Source organism: Podarcis filfolensis, assembly GCF_964270895.1.
Source record: "Podarcis filfolensis genome assembly, chromosome: 5".
Classification (NCBI taxonomy): domain Eukaryota; kingdom Metazoa; phylum Chordata; class Lepidosauria; order Squamata; family Lacertidae; genus Podarcis; species Podarcis filfolensis.
In genome coordinates, this window is record NC_139608.1 from 90,198,349 (window position 1) to 90,215,547 (window position 17,199).

The 17,199-nt window shown below is 47.7% G+C and overlaps 1 protein-coding gene across 2 annotated transcripts in view; it reads left to right on the forward strand.

Moving 5' to 3' along the window:
• ARHGAP22 (Rho GTPase activating protein 22) overlaps window positions 1-17,199 on the forward strand; it is a 37,887-nt gene that overhangs the window by 12,423 nt on the left and 8,265 nt on the right. Inside the window, exons 4-6 of one of the 2 annotated variants that reach the window (XM_083615705.1) lie at window positions 789-917; window positions 12,214-12,421; window positions 16,582-16,714. In XM_083615705.1, the coding sequence (XP_083471831.1) occupies window positions 789-917; window positions 12,214-12,421; window positions 16,582-16,714 (470 nt within the window). Of the gene's footprint in view, window positions 1-788; window positions 918-3,402; window positions 3,734-12,213; window positions 12,422-16,581; window positions 16,715-17,199 lie in introns of those variants that run through there. The other variant, XM_083615704.1, reaches the window with a different exon arrangement.

Consider the following 17,199-nt stretch of genomic DNA (forward strand, 5'->3'; position numbering starts at 1 on the left):
CCCTGTCTTCCGCTGCCTCCCGCAGTTCGGTTAAACTCATGCTGGTAGCTTCGAGAACACTGTCCAACCATCTCGTCCTCTGTCGTCCCCTTCTCCTTGTGCCCTCCATCTTTCCCAACATCAGGGTCTTTTCCAGGGAGTCTTCTCTTCTCCTGAGGTGGCCAAAGTATTGGAGTCTCAGCTTCAGGATCTGTCCTTCCAGGTCATACCTCGGGTTAAAGACGCTTCAGGTTAAATATTTTCAGGTTGCGTCCCGTGGTGACCCGGAAGTACCGGAAAGGGTTACTTCCGGGTTTTGCCGCTCACGCATGCGCAGACGCTCAAAATGACGTCATGCGCATGCGCAGAAGCGGCGAATCGTGACCCGCACACGCGCAGACGCGGGTTGCGTTCTGCTCAGGTTGCGGACGGGGCTCCGGAACGGATCCCGTTCACAACCAGAGGTACCACTGTACCATTGAATTTGTCCATGGCAAGTCTGCGTTTATATGCAAGTTGCTCATACGTTGCGAGTTTGTGTAAATCTTCAATCCAATCGTAGAAGGGAGCCGCATTTTTATTTTTCCAATTCATCAGTTATCAGTCTTTTTGCTATGGTAAGGGTGCGGAGAGTCCATTCTATTGTCCTTTTGTAAGGTTCCATGTGCTGGATATATAATTCAAGAGTTTTGAGCATGACATTAAACACTATACATCAAATGAAGCACTATATACCAGTATTTATACCAAGGAAGAGTAGAACTTACGTTCTGAATGCAGATTGTAACAGAAGTGCGTCTTCTTTCCAGGTGGCACAGCAGGTCGGGATAAGGTGCCCATCCACCATGAAGCCTTCTTGTTCATGGCTAGCTCCCAGAATGATATGGAAGATTGGGTGAAAGCTATACGACGGGTAATATGGACTCCATTCACTGGAGGTATGATTCACAGCTCTTAGTCACATAACATACGGTAAATCCCTTTTTCCCAAGGTAATGTAGCAAATTGGTCTGAAGCTCAACATCAAATAAACTAAGATCATGGCCACTGGTCCCAACACCTCCTGGCAAATAGAAGGGGAAGGAATGGAGGCGGTGAAAGATTTTACTTTCTTCGGCTCCATGACCATTGCAGATGGTGACAGCAGTCACGAAATTAAAAGACGCCTGCTTCTTGGGAGGAAAGCGATGACAAACCTAGACAGCATCTTAACAAGCAGAGACATCACCTTGCCAACAAAGGTCCATATAGTTAAAGCTATGGTTTCCCCAGTAGTGATGTATGGAAGTGAGAGCTGGACCATAAAGAAGGCTGATCGCCAAAGAATTGATGCTTTTGAATTATGGTGCTGGAGGAGACTCTTGAGAGTCCCATGGACTGCAAGAAGATCAAACCTATCCATTCTTAAGGCAATCAGCCCTGAGTGCTCACTGGAAGGACAGATCCTGAAGCTGAGGCTCCAATACTTTGGCCACCTCGTGAGAAGAGAAGACTCCCTGGAAAAGACCCTGATGTTGGGAAAGATGGAGGGCACAAGGAGAAGGGGATGACAGAGGATGAGATGGTTGGACAGTGTTCTCAAAGCTACCAGCATGTGTTTGACCAAACTACTATAGGAGTGCCTGGCGTGCTCTGGTCCATGGGGTCACGAAGAGTCGGACATGACTAAACGACTAAACAACAACAAAATGTAGCAAGTGGTTATGCAGGGAACACCTCCAACCAACATGTGGCCTCCAACCAAGTCCAAAGGTTCTGTGTTTGGTTGTTTTCATTCTTGGGAAAGTTCATGAAAAGAGCAGGTCTATTGTGGTGGCCTGTGCTCTTGGTTTAGCTTGCAGAGCTCTCCTAAAGTGTATTTCTCTAAGCAGTTGATACAGTTGGTGTTCACAGCTTTGAGGTGGCAAAAACCTTATCACCCGCTTTATTCCGACCACACCTGGAGTCCTGCGTCTATTTCTAGCCACCACAATTTAAGGAGGATATTGACAAGCTGGAAGGTGTGCCCAGGGGTGACCAAGATGATAAATGGTCAGGAAACCATGCCTTATGAGGAATAGTTGAGGGAGTTGGGTATGTTTAGCCAAAAAAAGGACACTGAAGGGAGATACGATAGCCATCCTCAAATATCTAAAGGGTTGTCACATGGAGGATGGAGAAAACTTGTTTTCTCCTGCTCGGGAGGGTAGAACCTGGACCAATGGCTTCATGTTACAAGAAAGGAGATTTCAACTAAACACCAGGAAGAACTTTCTGGTAGTAAGATCTGTCTGACAGTGGAATGAACTTAGAAGGTGGTGGACTCTCCTTCCTTGGATGTTTTTGAAGCAGAGCTTGGATGGCCATCTGTCAGGGATGCTTCAGCTGAGATTCCTGCATTGCATGGGATTGGATGAGATGATCCTTGGGATCCCTTCGAACTCTACACTTAGTGCTCTCCAAACGTTTTGAACTACAGATCCCATTATGCCTGCCCACTGGTCATGTTAGTTGGAGCTGATGGTAGTTGAAATCCAGAATAGCTGGAAGGCACCAGTTTGGGAAAGGCCGGATTCGGAAATCTAGGTGCTTACAGTAACTTGCATGGTGAAACTTGCCTTTTCAATCCAGTGGAGTTCTACAGGGTCAAACCTTTGATACTTTCAGCAACCAGGTGATTGTGCCTACTTCTACTTGATATTTCGGAGCCTCTGAGGCCATGAAGAAACTTTGAGTCAATTTGTGCTTCTCTACATGACCGAGAAGGGACGCGGGTGGCGCTAGGGATGCGGGTGGCACTGTGGGTTAAACCACAGAGCCTAGAACTTGCCGATCAGAAGGTCGGTGGTTCGAATCCCCATGATGGGGTGAGCTCCCGTTGCTTGGTCCCTGCTCCTGCCAACCTAGCAGTTCGAAAGCACGTCAAACTGCAAGTAGATAAATAGGTACCACTCTGGCGGGAAGGTAAACGGCGTTTCCGTGCGCTGCTCTGGTTTGCCAGAAGCGGCTTAGTCATGCTGGCCACATGACCCAGAAGCTGTACGCCGGTTCCCTCAGCCAATAAAGCGAGATGAGTGCTGCAACCCCAGAGTCGGCTGCGACTGGACCTAATGGTCAGGGGTCCCTTTACCTTTACCTTTACCTTTACATGACCGAGAAGAACCCTCTGTTGACGGAAGGCATTAAGCTGATGCCTGGCAGGCAGCAGTGCTCAGGCAGCACAGGAATGTTTCACTGGACGGGACAGACAGCATGGCATGATGCCGACCTCACGCTTCTGGAAGTCATCAAGAAGATCTCTGATAAGACCCTGAATTTCATACTCAGCCCACGGGGGAGACATTTGTTAAAACCTGTGACCCAGACTGAGTTGCTGTTTACCTTGGCTGCAACTGGGAGGAGTGCGGAGAGTGGGCAAGACCCTACCTGCCTTGCCTCCCTTGCCGCTGCATTGGAAGCTAGCGAGCTCCCCGTTTTCATTGGATATTTCAAATGCTTTAGCAACAAGTCATAATTAATGCCGAGCGAGTCGTGGCGCTGAGGCCAGATGTGCTGCCGCGATTTAATCCTCTGCAGCCGGAGGGGGGCTGTGAGGCTGCTCTCCGTGTTGCAGCAGAGGCCTTGTGGGCAAGAGGGGCTGCACGGGGACTCAGAATGTGTCTAATGCCTGGAGTCAAGACCTTCCTCCTCTGCCGCTCCTGCGCCATCACGTTGCCAGACTTCTGCTGGATGTTGGGAAGCTGCCATGCGCCCAAGTGCTGCGCCACAACCAGAGGTAAGGTGCAGGGGGAAAGCCGCAGTTGTTTCTCAGATAGCAAAGCTTGCAAGGTCAGGCAGGGGCTTGGAGCTTCTGCTGAAGGCTTGCCTTCACTTGTCAGACTGAAAGCTCCCTTCAATGGAGAATCGAGGGCCAGCATTTTGTACGTGCGGCTCAAACTCATGAGTGAAAGATGGCTTCAAGGCAACGGCGATGTAGGAATCTCCAGCTCTGCGATGGTCTTGGCCATCAAACCTGGATGAATTCCATGGGTCTTTCTGGGCCTTATTTATCAAACTCTATTTACTCCTGCGGACACGGGTGGCGCTGTGGGTTAAACCACAGAGCCTAGGACTTGCTGATCAGAAGGTCGGCGGTTCGAATCCCCGTGATGGGGTGAGCTCCTGTTGCTCGGTCCCTGCTCTGCCCACCTAGCAGTTCGAAAGCACCTCAAAGTGCAAGTAGATAAATAGGTACCACTCCGGTGGGAAGGTAAACGGCGTTTCCGTGCACTGCTCTGGTTCACCAGAAGCGGCTTAGTCATGCTGGCCACATGACCCGGAAGTTGTATGCCGGCTCCCTTGGCCAGTAAAGCGAGATGAGCGCCGCAACCCCAGAGTCGGTCACAACTGGACCTAATGGTCAGGGGTCCCTTTACCTTTACTATTTACTCCTGCACTGCAAGGAGGTTGGACTAGATGATCCTCAGGGTCCCTTCCAACTCCACAATTTTATGATTCTAAGCCATTGATCATCAGGCCACCAATATAGGGTTGTTGTGTTTTTTCCCATCGGACTGTAAGGTTTGGATGAAAGTGCTGGTTCTGCCTGTATGCACATGTTGTGCTGGCTGGTTTTGCGATCAGGATGCCGATACGATTGTGTTTACATGTGACCTGTATTCAGCAGCGCAGCTGAGCCTTAAAACTGCCCATTCATCCTGCCACACACACAGGAAAGTGTCCCAGTGTAACCAACACACACAAAGAAAGAAAAAAAGGGAAGAAGTGAGAGCTTGCTGAAATGAGCATAAATACACAAATGGTCCATTTGATAAGATATCGAGCAGCTTTACACACACAAAGCCAACACAGGGAAATTTGCCTAGATTAACTATTTACATTTGTATCAATTGAAAATGTGCTTTCATGAAAGTGCAAATGTGTTACTTTCTGCTCTTTTGAGGGCTTGCCGATGTGCGACTGGCAAACCAGAAAGTGCACGATGACTTTGTCTCCCTGAACATGTGTGAACCAGAAGCTCTCACAAGGAATGCAAACCTACCATCTGGGCAGATGGATGAAACCAACCAACGAATGTATTTTATGTTTTCAGAATTTCGACTCTTGTCTTTGAAGCTGGTGTTGAATTAGGGATTTGTGACGCGCTCCAAATATTTTCCCCCCCGTCCTCAACATGTTCAGACTTTGTTCTGCTAAGCATTTATTGAGTAACTTATCCCAGCTGGAGAGAGAAGCATTCTCCCCCTCCTACAGTTACAGAATAATTTTGTTTTCTCCACTCAAAGTTATGTCTGCAAGGGCTGTTTAAGAAACAGGCAGCTTGTCTATAGGCATATCTTCTTCCTGCATCAGGTGTGCTGACTTGAGAGCCTGCTTGTCTGTTGGACCTTAGAAGATAGCGATGGAAACCTAGCAAGCCATTTTTATTGCTCTTAAACCTAGCCAAACACCTGGCTTCATAAGGAGGGAAGAAGCTCCAGAAAATAAGTTAACTGTTTAGTTCCCATGCATCAGCCAGAGTGGTGCATGCTCTAGTTATCTCCCGCTTGGACTACTGCAATGCGCTCTACGTGGGGCTACCTTTGAAGGTGACCCGGAAACTACAACTAATCCAGAATGCGGCAGCTAGACTGGTGACTGGGGGCAGCCACCGAAACCACATAACACCGGTCTTGAAAGACCTACATTGGCTCCCAGTATGTTTCCGAGCACAAATCAAAGTGTTGGTGTTGACCTTTAAAGCCCTAAACGGCCTCGGCCCAGTATACCTGAAGGAGCGTCTCCACCATCATCGTTCTGCCCGGACGCTGAGGTCCAGCACCGAGGGCCTTCTGGAGGTTCCCTCATTGCGAGAAGCAAAGCTACAGGGAACCAGGCAGAGGGCCTTCTCGGTAGTGGTGCCCGCCCTGTGGAACACCCTCCCATCAGATGTCACACAACTACCTGACTTTTAGAAGACATCTTAAGGCAGCCTTGTTCAGGGAAGTTTTTAATGTGTGACATTTTAGTGTATTTTTGGTCTCTGTGGAAGCCGCCCAGAGTGGCTGGGGAAACCCAGCCAGATGGGCGGGGTACAAATAAATAATAATAATAATAATAATAATAATAATAATAATAATAATAATAATTATTATTATTATTATTATTATTATTATTATTATTATTATTATTATTATTATTGCCTTTTCCTTCAGCTTTTCTATGACTGACAAGCAAACTCTTGGATGTATGGTACACATTAAGCTGCCGGATAATGCCCAGAATTGGACACAAGAATTCTAGATCAGATGGACCACTGGACTGGCCTGTTCAAGGCAGCATTTTCCATCTTTGAACACTTTTTGTGGCCTTCTATTTTCCAACTGTTTTAGATGTGGCAGCTATTCTGCACTACGCAAAGCTCCCAACGGGTGCCCATTTGTGACTGACATCCGCCACCCCAGAAGTTTGGTGACGCAGGTGGCGCTGTGCATTAAACCACAGAGCCTAGGACTTGCCGATCAGAAGGTCAGCAGTTCGAATCCCCGCAACGGGGTGAGCTCCCGTTGCTCGGTCCCTGCTCCTGCCAACCTAGCAGTTTGAAAGCACGTCAAAGTGCAAGTAGATAAATAGGTACCACTCCAGCGGGAAGGTAAACAGTGTTTCCGTGCACTGCTCTGGTTCGCCAGGAGCGGCTTAGTCATGCTGGCCACATGACCCGGAAGCTGTACGCCAGCTCCCTTGGTCAATAGAGCGAGATGAGCACCGCAACCCCAGAGTCGGTCACAACTGGACCTAATGGCCAGGGGTCCCTTTACCTTTACCTTTTAGGCTACTCTATCAATTCTTTGCCAGCTAGTTCCCTGTTCAGAATCCTCTCCACACAACTTTTCTCCCATGGGGTGTTAAATGCATTCTGCATTTAAGTCCCCATAAGTGGAAATAGCCATGGAGAGGAAGATTTGGAGCACAGAAACAGTGGGCGAAGCAAATTTCCCTTTCCCTTCCTGCTTCTCCAATCCCAATGGCTTTTCCAGTTCCAGGTCTGGTGTTGAGAAGCTTAGACACACCTCTGCAAATAGGACACTTTGTTTAGCCCTACATTTAGTGCTGCGCCTGCATTAGCTGATTATCGGAGAGGAACGTCGTGAGACCAGAAGAGACCATTTCAAGCTAGCTAGCTCAGTTGCTTAGAACATGGTGCTGATAACCCCAAGGTTGCAAGTTCAATCTCCTTATGGAACAGCTGCATATTCCTGCATTGCATGGAGCTGGAGTAGATCAGGCTTCCTCAACCTCGGCCCTCCAGATGTTTTTGACCTACAACTCCCATGATCCCTAGCTAGCAGGACCGGAGGTCATGGATGATGGGAATTGTAGTCTCAAAGCATCTGGAGGGCCGAGGTTGAGGAAGCCTGGACTAGATGATCCCTCTGGTTCCAAGACCATTGATCCATCTAGGTTGGTATTGTCCACACTTACTGACAACAGCTCTCTAGGTTTTGGACATGCTCAACCATATCTGGAGAGGCTTGGGACAGGACCTGAGGCTTTCCATTAGTAGGACCCGTTTACTGAATCTGGCCCCAAGTCTTTGAGTGGTAGTTGAAGTCCTAATCAAAGTAGAACCTATTGAAATGAATGGGCCTCACTCAGTCATCATGTTCATTAATTTCAGTGGGTAAAACTTGGTTGAATGCCATCCTTTGCTATTATTTCAGCATAAGTACTTCCAGTTCCATTGCAGCTACTTCTCTTTGCAATGCTACAGTATGTGAGTCTCTGGAACGGGGCCAGAAGCTTCTCGATCAAATGCTTGAGGAACTCTGGCGTTTTAGTAGAATCATTTTGCTCTAGAGGGACAGATACTCTGAAATGAGAGTTAGATGTTCTAAAGTGCATCTGATTCTAGGGACGGAATTCAGTAGAGAGATCAGAGTACAAACGCTATTTCTACACTGTCCATGAAGGTGCTTGGTGGTAGGAGAGGAACATTTGTTCGGAGTTTTTTCCACATTTTGTGTAATCCTAATCTGGCAAAAAGGACGCGGGTGGCGCTGTGAGTTAAACCACAGAGCCTAGGACTTGCTGATCAGAAGGTCGGCAGTTCGAATCCCCGCGACAGGGTGAGCTCCTGTTGCTCGGTCCCTGCTTTTGCCAACCTAGCAGTTTGAAAGCACATCAAAGTGAAAGTAGATAAATAGGTACCACACCAGCGGGAAGGTAAACGGCGTTTCCGTGCACTGCTCTGGTTCGCCAGAAGTGGCTTAGTCATGCTGGCCACATGACCCGGAAGCTGTACGCCGGCTCCCTCGGCCAATAAAGCGAGATGAGCGCCACAACCCCAGAGTCGGACATGACTGGACCTAATGGTTAGGGGTCCCTTTACCTTTACCTTTAATCTGGCAAAATGCTCCGTCACGTAATGTGAAAGGGAGCAAGCTCGTAAATAATAACAGCATGGATTATAGCATTTACAGTGTCCACATGCATTATCTTAATACAACCTTTACCACAACCTCCTAAAGTTAGGTCGCTATTAATATCTTCATGCTATAAGGGGCGGGGGGTGGGAGGTGGGCTGAGATAGAATAGTTTGCCTGAGGCCACCTACTGAGTTCAAAGCAGAGGCAACATTCCGTCAGGACTTCCTGGTTCGTAGTTAGCCTGTTATACCAGCTCTCTCTCATGCACTGAGAGGATGCATGAGGATTTCCTTTCCTTGGTTAAGACCTGTTTGCCTCTGGTTCATCTGACGACATATTCTAGTCTTTGGAGACTTTTACCAGAGTGGAGGATCACAAACACCTTTGGTGCGATTGTTCCACAGAAGTAGCCAGTATGCTTCGTTACTTCCAAGTTACAGGAGGTGTTTGAGAAACAAGGCTTTGTCATTCTCTCTGATGTGTGTAAAGCATGGGTAGGCAAACTAAGGCCCGGGGGCCAGATCCGGCCCAATCGCCTTCTAAATCCAGCCTGCGAACCGTCCGGGAATCAGTGTGTTTTTACATGAGTAGAATGTGTGCTTTTATTTAAAATGCATCTCTGGGTTATTTGTGGGGCATAGGAATTCATTCATACAGTGGTACCTCAGGTTAAGTACTTAATTTGTTCCGGAGGTCTGTACTTAACCTGAAACTGTTCTTAACCTGAAGCACCACTTTAGCTAATGGGGCCTCCTGCTGCCGCCGCACCGCCAGAGCACGATTTCTCATCGTTTGAGCACGAGCACAAAGTTCTCATCCTGAAGCAAAGTTCTTAACCTGAAGCAATATTTCTGAGTTAGCGGAGTCTGTAACCTGAAGCGTATGTAACCTGAAGCGTATGTAACCCAAGGTACCACTGTATTTTTTTCCAAAATATAGTCCGGCCCCCCACAAGGTCTGAGGGACAGTGGACCCAGCCCCCTGCTGAAAAAGTTTGCTGACCTCTGGTGTAAAGCTAGGATTCAGCTTTTGCACCAAAGCAATTTCTCTTCCACTATCTGTATTTTATGGAATAGGTTTGATAACATGCCACAAACAGCTGTTGTGGCCTTTACAAGGTACATGGTCCACAACTGAATAGGGCAAATTCGTAACCTCTCTCTAGGCTTAAGTATTCTTAGACAATTTTTCTTAATAATATCGTTTATAGCAGTTAACACAAACATGAAAACTGCTGTAACTGGTGAGGAATCACTTATATGAATTAACCTAATCCTAAATCGTTTCAGTACTTGTCAATTATCCGCCTTTATTTAGAAAGTCCTCTCTCCCTTTCCTGTCTTTCAGCTTTCTTCTCTCCTTTCAGTTCCTTCTCCCCATGACCGTTAGCCAGATGACTTGGTCACCATTTGTCCTTTCCCTCACATTTTATGCCCCTCATAAAACGCCCCCCCAAACCACACAGTAGTGTTGCTCCCTGATTAGGGCTTCTCCTCATTCCTCATTAAGGAGGAACTACAATTCTTGCATGGGACGCAGGTTGCACTGTGGGTTAAACCACAGAAACTAGGACTAGCCGATCAGAAGGTCAGCAGTTCGAATCCCCGCGATGGGGTGAGCTCCCATTGCTCGGTCCCTGCTCCTGCCAACCTAGCAGTTCAAAAGCACTTCAAAGTGCAAGTAGATAAATAGGTACTGCTCCGGTGGGAAGGTAAACGGCGTTTCCGTGCGCTGCTCTGGTTCGCCAGAAGTGGCTTAGTCATGCTGGCCACATGACCCGGAAGCTGTATGCCGGCTCCCTCAGCCAATAAACCGAGATGAGCGCCGCAACCCCAGAGTCGGTCACAACTGGACCTAATGGTCAGGGGTCCCTTTACCTTTACCTTTAACCCAGTGAAAGGGGGACACGGGTGGCGCTGTGGGTTAAACCACAGAGCCTAGGACTTGCTGATCAGAAGGTTGGCTGTTCGAATCCCCGCGACGGGGTGAACTCCCGTTGCTCGATCCCTACTCCTGCCAACCTAGCAGTTCGAAAGCATGTCAAAAGTGCAAGTAGATAAATAGGTACCGCTCTGGCGGGAAGGTAAACTGCATTTCTGTGCGCTGCTCTGGTTCGCCAGAAGTGGCTTAGTCATGCTGGCCACATGACCCGGAAGCTGTACGCCGGCTCCCTCGGCCAATAAAGCGAGATGAGCGTCGCAACCCCAGAGTTGGTCACGACTGCACCTAATGGTCAGGGGTCCCTTTACCTTTTTACAATTCTTGCAGTGCCCCTTTGCAATGTTACTTGTTCCGAGGCAGGGTGCTGCTGATGGGGTGCACTTTGACATCACACCTGTGTGTAGACCGCATTTGTGGGGGACACTAACATCTGGGGAAAGGTTCATGCAACCTGCAACTTTGCAGCGATTCCTCTCAAGCCATAGGCACCCGAGCAAAGCATTGCTGGTGCCTCAAACAGCATCTAAGAATGTTTCAGGTCCCAAATGGATTTGCCCATCAACTTCTCCCTTCACTTCATGTAACCTGACAGACTCAGTCCACCTTGCTTGCCCTCACAACTCCTCCCACACCAAAATTGCATACACTCCAACATTTCTCCAGTGAAAACAGGAATGCCCTATGCCATTATTATTATTGTTGTTGTTGTTTAGTCGTTTAGTCGTGTCCGACTCTTCATGACCCCATGGACCAGAGCACGCCAGCCACTCCTGTCTTCCACTGCCTCCTGCAGTTTGGTCAAACACATGCTGGTAGCTTCAAGAACACTATCCAACCATCTCGTCCTCTGTCGTCCCCTTCTCCTTGTGGCCTCCATCTTTCTCAACATCAGGGTCTTTTCCAGGGAGTCTTCTCTTCTCATGAGGTGACCAAAGTATTGGAGCCTCAGCTTCAGGATCTGTCCTTCCAGTGAGCACTCAGGGCTGATTTCCTTCAGAATGGATAGTTTTGATCTTCTTGCAGTCCATGGGACTCTCAAGAGTCTCCTCCAGTACCATAATTCAAAAGCATCCATTCTTTGGCAATCAGCCTTCTTTATGGTCCAGCTCTCACTTCCATACATCACTACTGGAAAACCATAGCTTTTACAATACGGACCTTTGTTGGCAAGGTGATGTCTCTACTTTTTAAGATGCTGTCTAGTTTTGTCATTGCTTTCTTCTTCTTCTTCTTCTTCTTCTTCTTCTTCTTCTTCTTCTTCTTATTATTATTATTATTATTACTACAGTGGTACCTCAGGTTACAGACGCTTCAGGTTACAGACGCCACTAACCCAGAAATAGTACCTCAGGTTAAGAACTTTGCTTCAGGATAAGAACTGAAATTGTGTGGCGGTGGCGCGGCAGCAGTGGGAGGCCCCATTAGCTAAAGTGGTACCTCAGGTTAAGAACAGTTTCAGGTTAAGAACAGACCTCCAGAATGAATTAAGTTCTTAACCCAAGGTACCACTGTATTATATATATATATATATATATATATATATATATATATATATATATATATATATTTAATACCCCGGGTTGCTCCAGCTATTCTGCGTGGCTTCCAACATAGCGAAAAACATAATGAAACATGAAACATTAAAAAACTTCCCTAGACAGGGCTGCCTTCAGATGTCTTCTAAAGGTTGTATAATTACTTATCTCCTTGGCTCGGGGGGCGGGGTCACATAACTCCATACCTTCCAACATTTCTCCAGTAAAAATAGGGGGACGCCCTAAGGAAAAGCAAGACATTCCAGGATCAATTCAGAAACCAGGATGGCTTCTCTAAATCCGAGACTGTCCCTGGAAAATAGGTCTGAGATTGTGGACCACCAAAGATAATGCTTGGCTTCTCCCATTGGCAGGGATCTTTGGTCAACGCTTGGAAGACACAGTCCAATACGAAAAGAAGTACGGGAAGCACCTGGCTCCACTTCTGGTGGAGCAATGTGTGGATTTTATCCGGGAGCATGGGCTCGCTGAGGAGGGACTCTTCCGCATGCCTGGGCAAGCCAATTTGGTGAAAGAGCTGCAGGACTCCTTTGACTGTGGGGAGAAGCCTCTGTTTGACAGGTGAACTGGCATTTTTTAAGGGAACACTAGGAGAGCTGCAAGTCCCCCACGTGTCTGGATTGGGAGATTACCTGCCGTCCCCGTCCCCTCCTCCTGAGGAAGGAGGATTGCCACCGTATTTAGTTTAGAAAATTTAGTTTAGAGTTCAGCTGAACCTCCCAGGGCAGTGTACAGTGGTACCTCGGGTTACATACGCTTCAGGTTACATACGCTTCAGGTTACAGACTCCGCTAACCCAGAAATATTACCTCAGGTTAAGAACTTTGCTTCAGGAGGAGAACAGAAATTGTGCTTCGGCGGTGCGGCAGCAGCAGGAGGCCCCATTAGCTAAAGTGGCGCTTCAGGTTAAGAACAGTTTCACGTTAAGAACGGACCTCTGGAACGAATTAAGTACTTAACCCGGGGTACCACTGTACAATTACACACAAAAAATAAAACCATATTATAAACACTTAACGATTAACCAACACAGAAGTAGCCGTGTCTGTTTCTTATGCTAGATCACAGGTATGTATCACTGGTAACAGAAACACCATCTCTGGGGGGCCCGAGGCACCCTCAAATTTCTTTACCATGGGGGCCCAGCCAGCCAAACTAACATGTGGTGCTCTGCATTTGCCATTCAAATGGGGGGGGTGCCACATCTAGTGATTATGTGGGGTGGGGCTTACCTGGCCCCCATGGGCGTAGCCAGGATTTATGTTAGGAGGGCAGACTTTATGCTAGCGGGGGGCAAAACCTCAGTTATTTAACTATTTTTATTGATCTACTTGATTTAGGGGGGCAGTTGCCCCCTGCCCCCTCTTGGCTACACCCATGCTGCCCCTTATATTTTATAAAAGTTGGCACACCTGTTGAGGGGCCCAGATGCCCTCAAATATTTTATGGGGGGGCAAAAGGACCTTGGTCCCTATGAGTTGGCTCCTATGATAGGAGGGAAGAACAGTGACCACTTTTCCTTCCACGATGGTTAGGAGACTTAAACATTATCAGGTAAGTACAGTGGCACCTCGGGTTACATACACTTCAGGTTACAGATGCTTCAGGTTACAGACTCCGCTAACCCAGAAATAGTACCTCGGGTTAAGAACTTTGCTTCAGGATGAGAACAGATATCGTGCTCCAGCGGCGCGGCGGCAGCAGGAGGCCCCATAAGCTAAAGTGGTGCTTCAGGTTAAGAACAGTTTCAGGTTAAGAACGGACCTCCGGAACGAATTAAGTTCTTTACCTGAGGTACCACTGTAGTAGCGAGGCTGGTTCATGGCAGGTAGCCTGCACATCAGCAAGCATGGCGTAACTCACAAAGCAACAGCAGCCACTCAAAAAGCTGTTGTGCAACATGTGGGAGGGAGCAGGGTCATGGTAGGACAAAAAGACAGACTCTCAGGATGCTGTCATCGGCTCCTGGTTGGTTGCCCAGGAAAGCAGAAAGACAATGGAAAGTATCTTACATTCCTTTTTTATTTCCAACGTTACAGAGAGGGGCTATAGAACCCAGCCTCTTGGATAATGCCGTTGTCCCAAGTGAATCTCCACTCCCACTGAGCCTCTTGGGCTTGCCGATCGGGAGGTCGGCGGTTCGGATACCCGCAACGGGGTGAGCTCCCGTTGCTCTGTCCCAGCTCCTGCCAACCTAGCAGTTCGAAAGCACACCAGTGCAAGTAGATAAATAGGTACCCCTGCGGCGGGAAGGTAAACAGCGTTTCTATGCGCTCTGGTTTCTGTCACGGTGTCCCGTTGCGCCAGAAGCGGTTTAGTACTGCTGGCCATATGACCTGGAAAGCTGTCTGTGGACAAACGCCGGCTTCCTTGGCCTGAAAGTGAGATGAGCAATGCAACCCCATAGTCGCCTTTGACTGGACTTAACCATCCAGGGGTCCTTTACCTATCTAGTAACCTTTAGGGTTCCCCCTGCCCCCAAATTATATTTTATGAAGTTTCAACATTTTTGACATACACAGTCCAATAAACATTTAATTTTTTCGCCTCTCTTGTTTTTGTCGACTTCCATTTCCCATGGATTGGTTGATTCTCTCTTTTTTCTGCACCCTACCTTCTCCCTGTTAAATCATAACCACCAGACTATAATCTGATTCCTTCTGTTGCTCACAGCTAAAATCCTGCTCGCGAGTTCATCATACTATAATATTTCTTTAAATATTTCTTTAAATAGTCCGAAAAAAGGCATCCATTCTTCCATAAAACGCCCATCATTACATTCTCTTAAATCTTGCTGTTAATTTTTTTTGGGGGTGGGAATTTCTTCTTCCTTCCATTTCTGCACATAAAGAATCCCAGCGGCTATTGTCACATACATAAACTACTTTATTTTATTTTTTAAAGTAACCTCTAGGTTAGATTACTGCAACTCATGGTGTATGGGGCTGTCTCTGAAGACTGTGCAGAATTCAGTGGCCAGATTGCTCACCAGGGCAAGATGGTTTGAGCATATAATACCAATCATGGCCCAACTGCCCTGGCTGCTAATTAGTTTCCGGGCCCAGTTCAAAGTGCTGGTTTTGGCCTCTAAAGCCTTAAATGCTTCAAGAATACGATACAGTAAGCCCCCAACTTATGCACATTTAACTTTTTTTAAAAAAAAAAGCTAAAAAGGGGGCAGGAAGTGAAAAAAGACTTTGGCAATCCCACCTGCCATCACACCCGATGTGTTTTTGACTATACATGATTTTGGCTTTAGGTGCAATCCCTGGAACGTACCCCCCACATAAGTTGAGGGTTTACTGTAGCCTGCCCTGTGGAACACCCTCCCACCAGGTGTCAAGGAAATAAACAACTATCTGATTTTTAGAAGACATCTGAAGGCAGCCCTGTTTGGGGAAGTTTTTAATGTTTTTTCTTGTATTGTGTTTTTAATATCCTGTTGGAAGCTGCCCAGAGTAGCTGGGGAGGCCCGTCCATATGGGAAGGATATAAGTAATAAATTATTATTATTATTATTATTATTATTATTATTATTATTATTATTATTATTCATCTGAAGTCCTCCTCCATGAGAGGTCAGGAGAGAGGCAACAGGAGAACAGGCCTTTTCTGTGGTGGCTCCCTGTTTGTGAAACATTCTCCCCAAGGAGACTTGGCTGGCACCTTCATTATACATATTTACCATATTTTTCGCCCTATAGGATGCACTTTTTCCCCTCCAAAAATGAAGGGGAAATCTGGGTGCGTCCTATGGGGCGAATGCAGGCTTTTGCTGAAGCTTGGAGAGCAAGAGGAGTCGGTGCGCACCGACTCCTCTCACTCTCCAGGCTTCAGGAACACATTCACAGCCTAGGCAGCCCTGCGGGAAGTCCCGCAGGGCTGTCTATGCTGCGGATAGCAGCCTGCTTCCCGGAGCGTCGGGCGCCCTGAAAGCAGAGCGCCCGGCGCTTCGGGAACTCATCCGCAGCCTAGGCAGCCCTGCGGGAGGTCCCGCAGGGCTCCCTACGCTGCGGATAGCAGCCTGCCGCCCGGCGCGATGGTCGCCCTGAAGCAGAGCGCCCCGCCCGCCGGACAGACATCCGCAGCATGTTGGAGCCCTGCGGGAGTTCCCCGCAAGGCTCCCTACGCTGCGGATAGCAGCCTGCAGCCCGGCGCGAGGGGCGCCCTGAAGCAGAGCGCCCCGCACGCCGGACAGACATCCGCAGCATGGGGAGCCCTGCGGGGAACAAGCTTGGGGGACAGCAAGGAGGCGCAGCGCCGCCATCCCGCTGTTCCTCGGCCTGGTTCGGTTTCCCCGACCTGGTTTTGGGGGGGAAATAAAGGGAAAAATTTTTTCCTTTATTTCCCCCCCAAAAAAACTAGGTGCGTCCTATAGGACAGAGCGTCCTATGGGACAAAAAATACGGTACTTTGGCTTTCAACTATCTGTGGCCTTTAGGAAGTGAGTGGAATGTTTTTAATGGATTTCTCTTTCCTCTTTGCATCTATATGGGGTTTATTGTCTGTTTGGTTATAAGTCACTTTGCTCTGGACAAGAAAAAAAGGACTGACCACTTAGATAGATAAATAAACATGTGTTTCAAGGTATCTTTTAGTTTTAGTTTTCTTTTAGGCGATTTCGGAAGCCTGCCCATCTTTGCCAAGGGCAACTGCAGAGTTTCTGACTCAGCTGCTTTGCATCTTGCTAAAACTTCCTTTTTTTTCTTCCTTTGTTGCAGCAACACCGATGTCCACACAGTAGCCTCTCTCCTGAAACTTTACCTCAGAGAGCTTCCAGAGCCTGTTATTCCTTTTGCCAGATATGAAGACTTCCTCTCCTGTGGGCAGCTGCTATCCAAGGACAAAGGAGAGGTCGGTAAACACATCGCAAACTCACGAACAAACCTTTGTGCAAGGATCAATCAAACAGGGGGTATTTTTAGGGGGTGATGAATTCTAAAACAATAATTTTATTATTATTAAACTTCTTTACCTGCTCTTTACCATGAGGTCCTAGACATGTGACAGCAATATAAAAACACAGTACAGTGGTACCTCGGGTTACATACGCTTCAGGTTACAGACTCCGCTAACCCAGAAATAGTGCTTCAGGTTAAGAACTTTGCTTCAGGATAAGAACAGAAATTGTGCTCCGGCAGCGCGCCGGTAGCAGGAGGCCCCATTAGCTAAAGTGGTGCTTCAGGTTAAGAACAGTTTCAGGTTAAGTACGGACCTCCGGAACAAATTAAGTACTTAACCTGAGGTATCACTGTATTAAAATCAGCTAAAACGAATTGCCATCACAGGAATAGGTGCCGTAGGTGGGGAGGGAAAGTGACAAGTTTAGGGACTGCCAC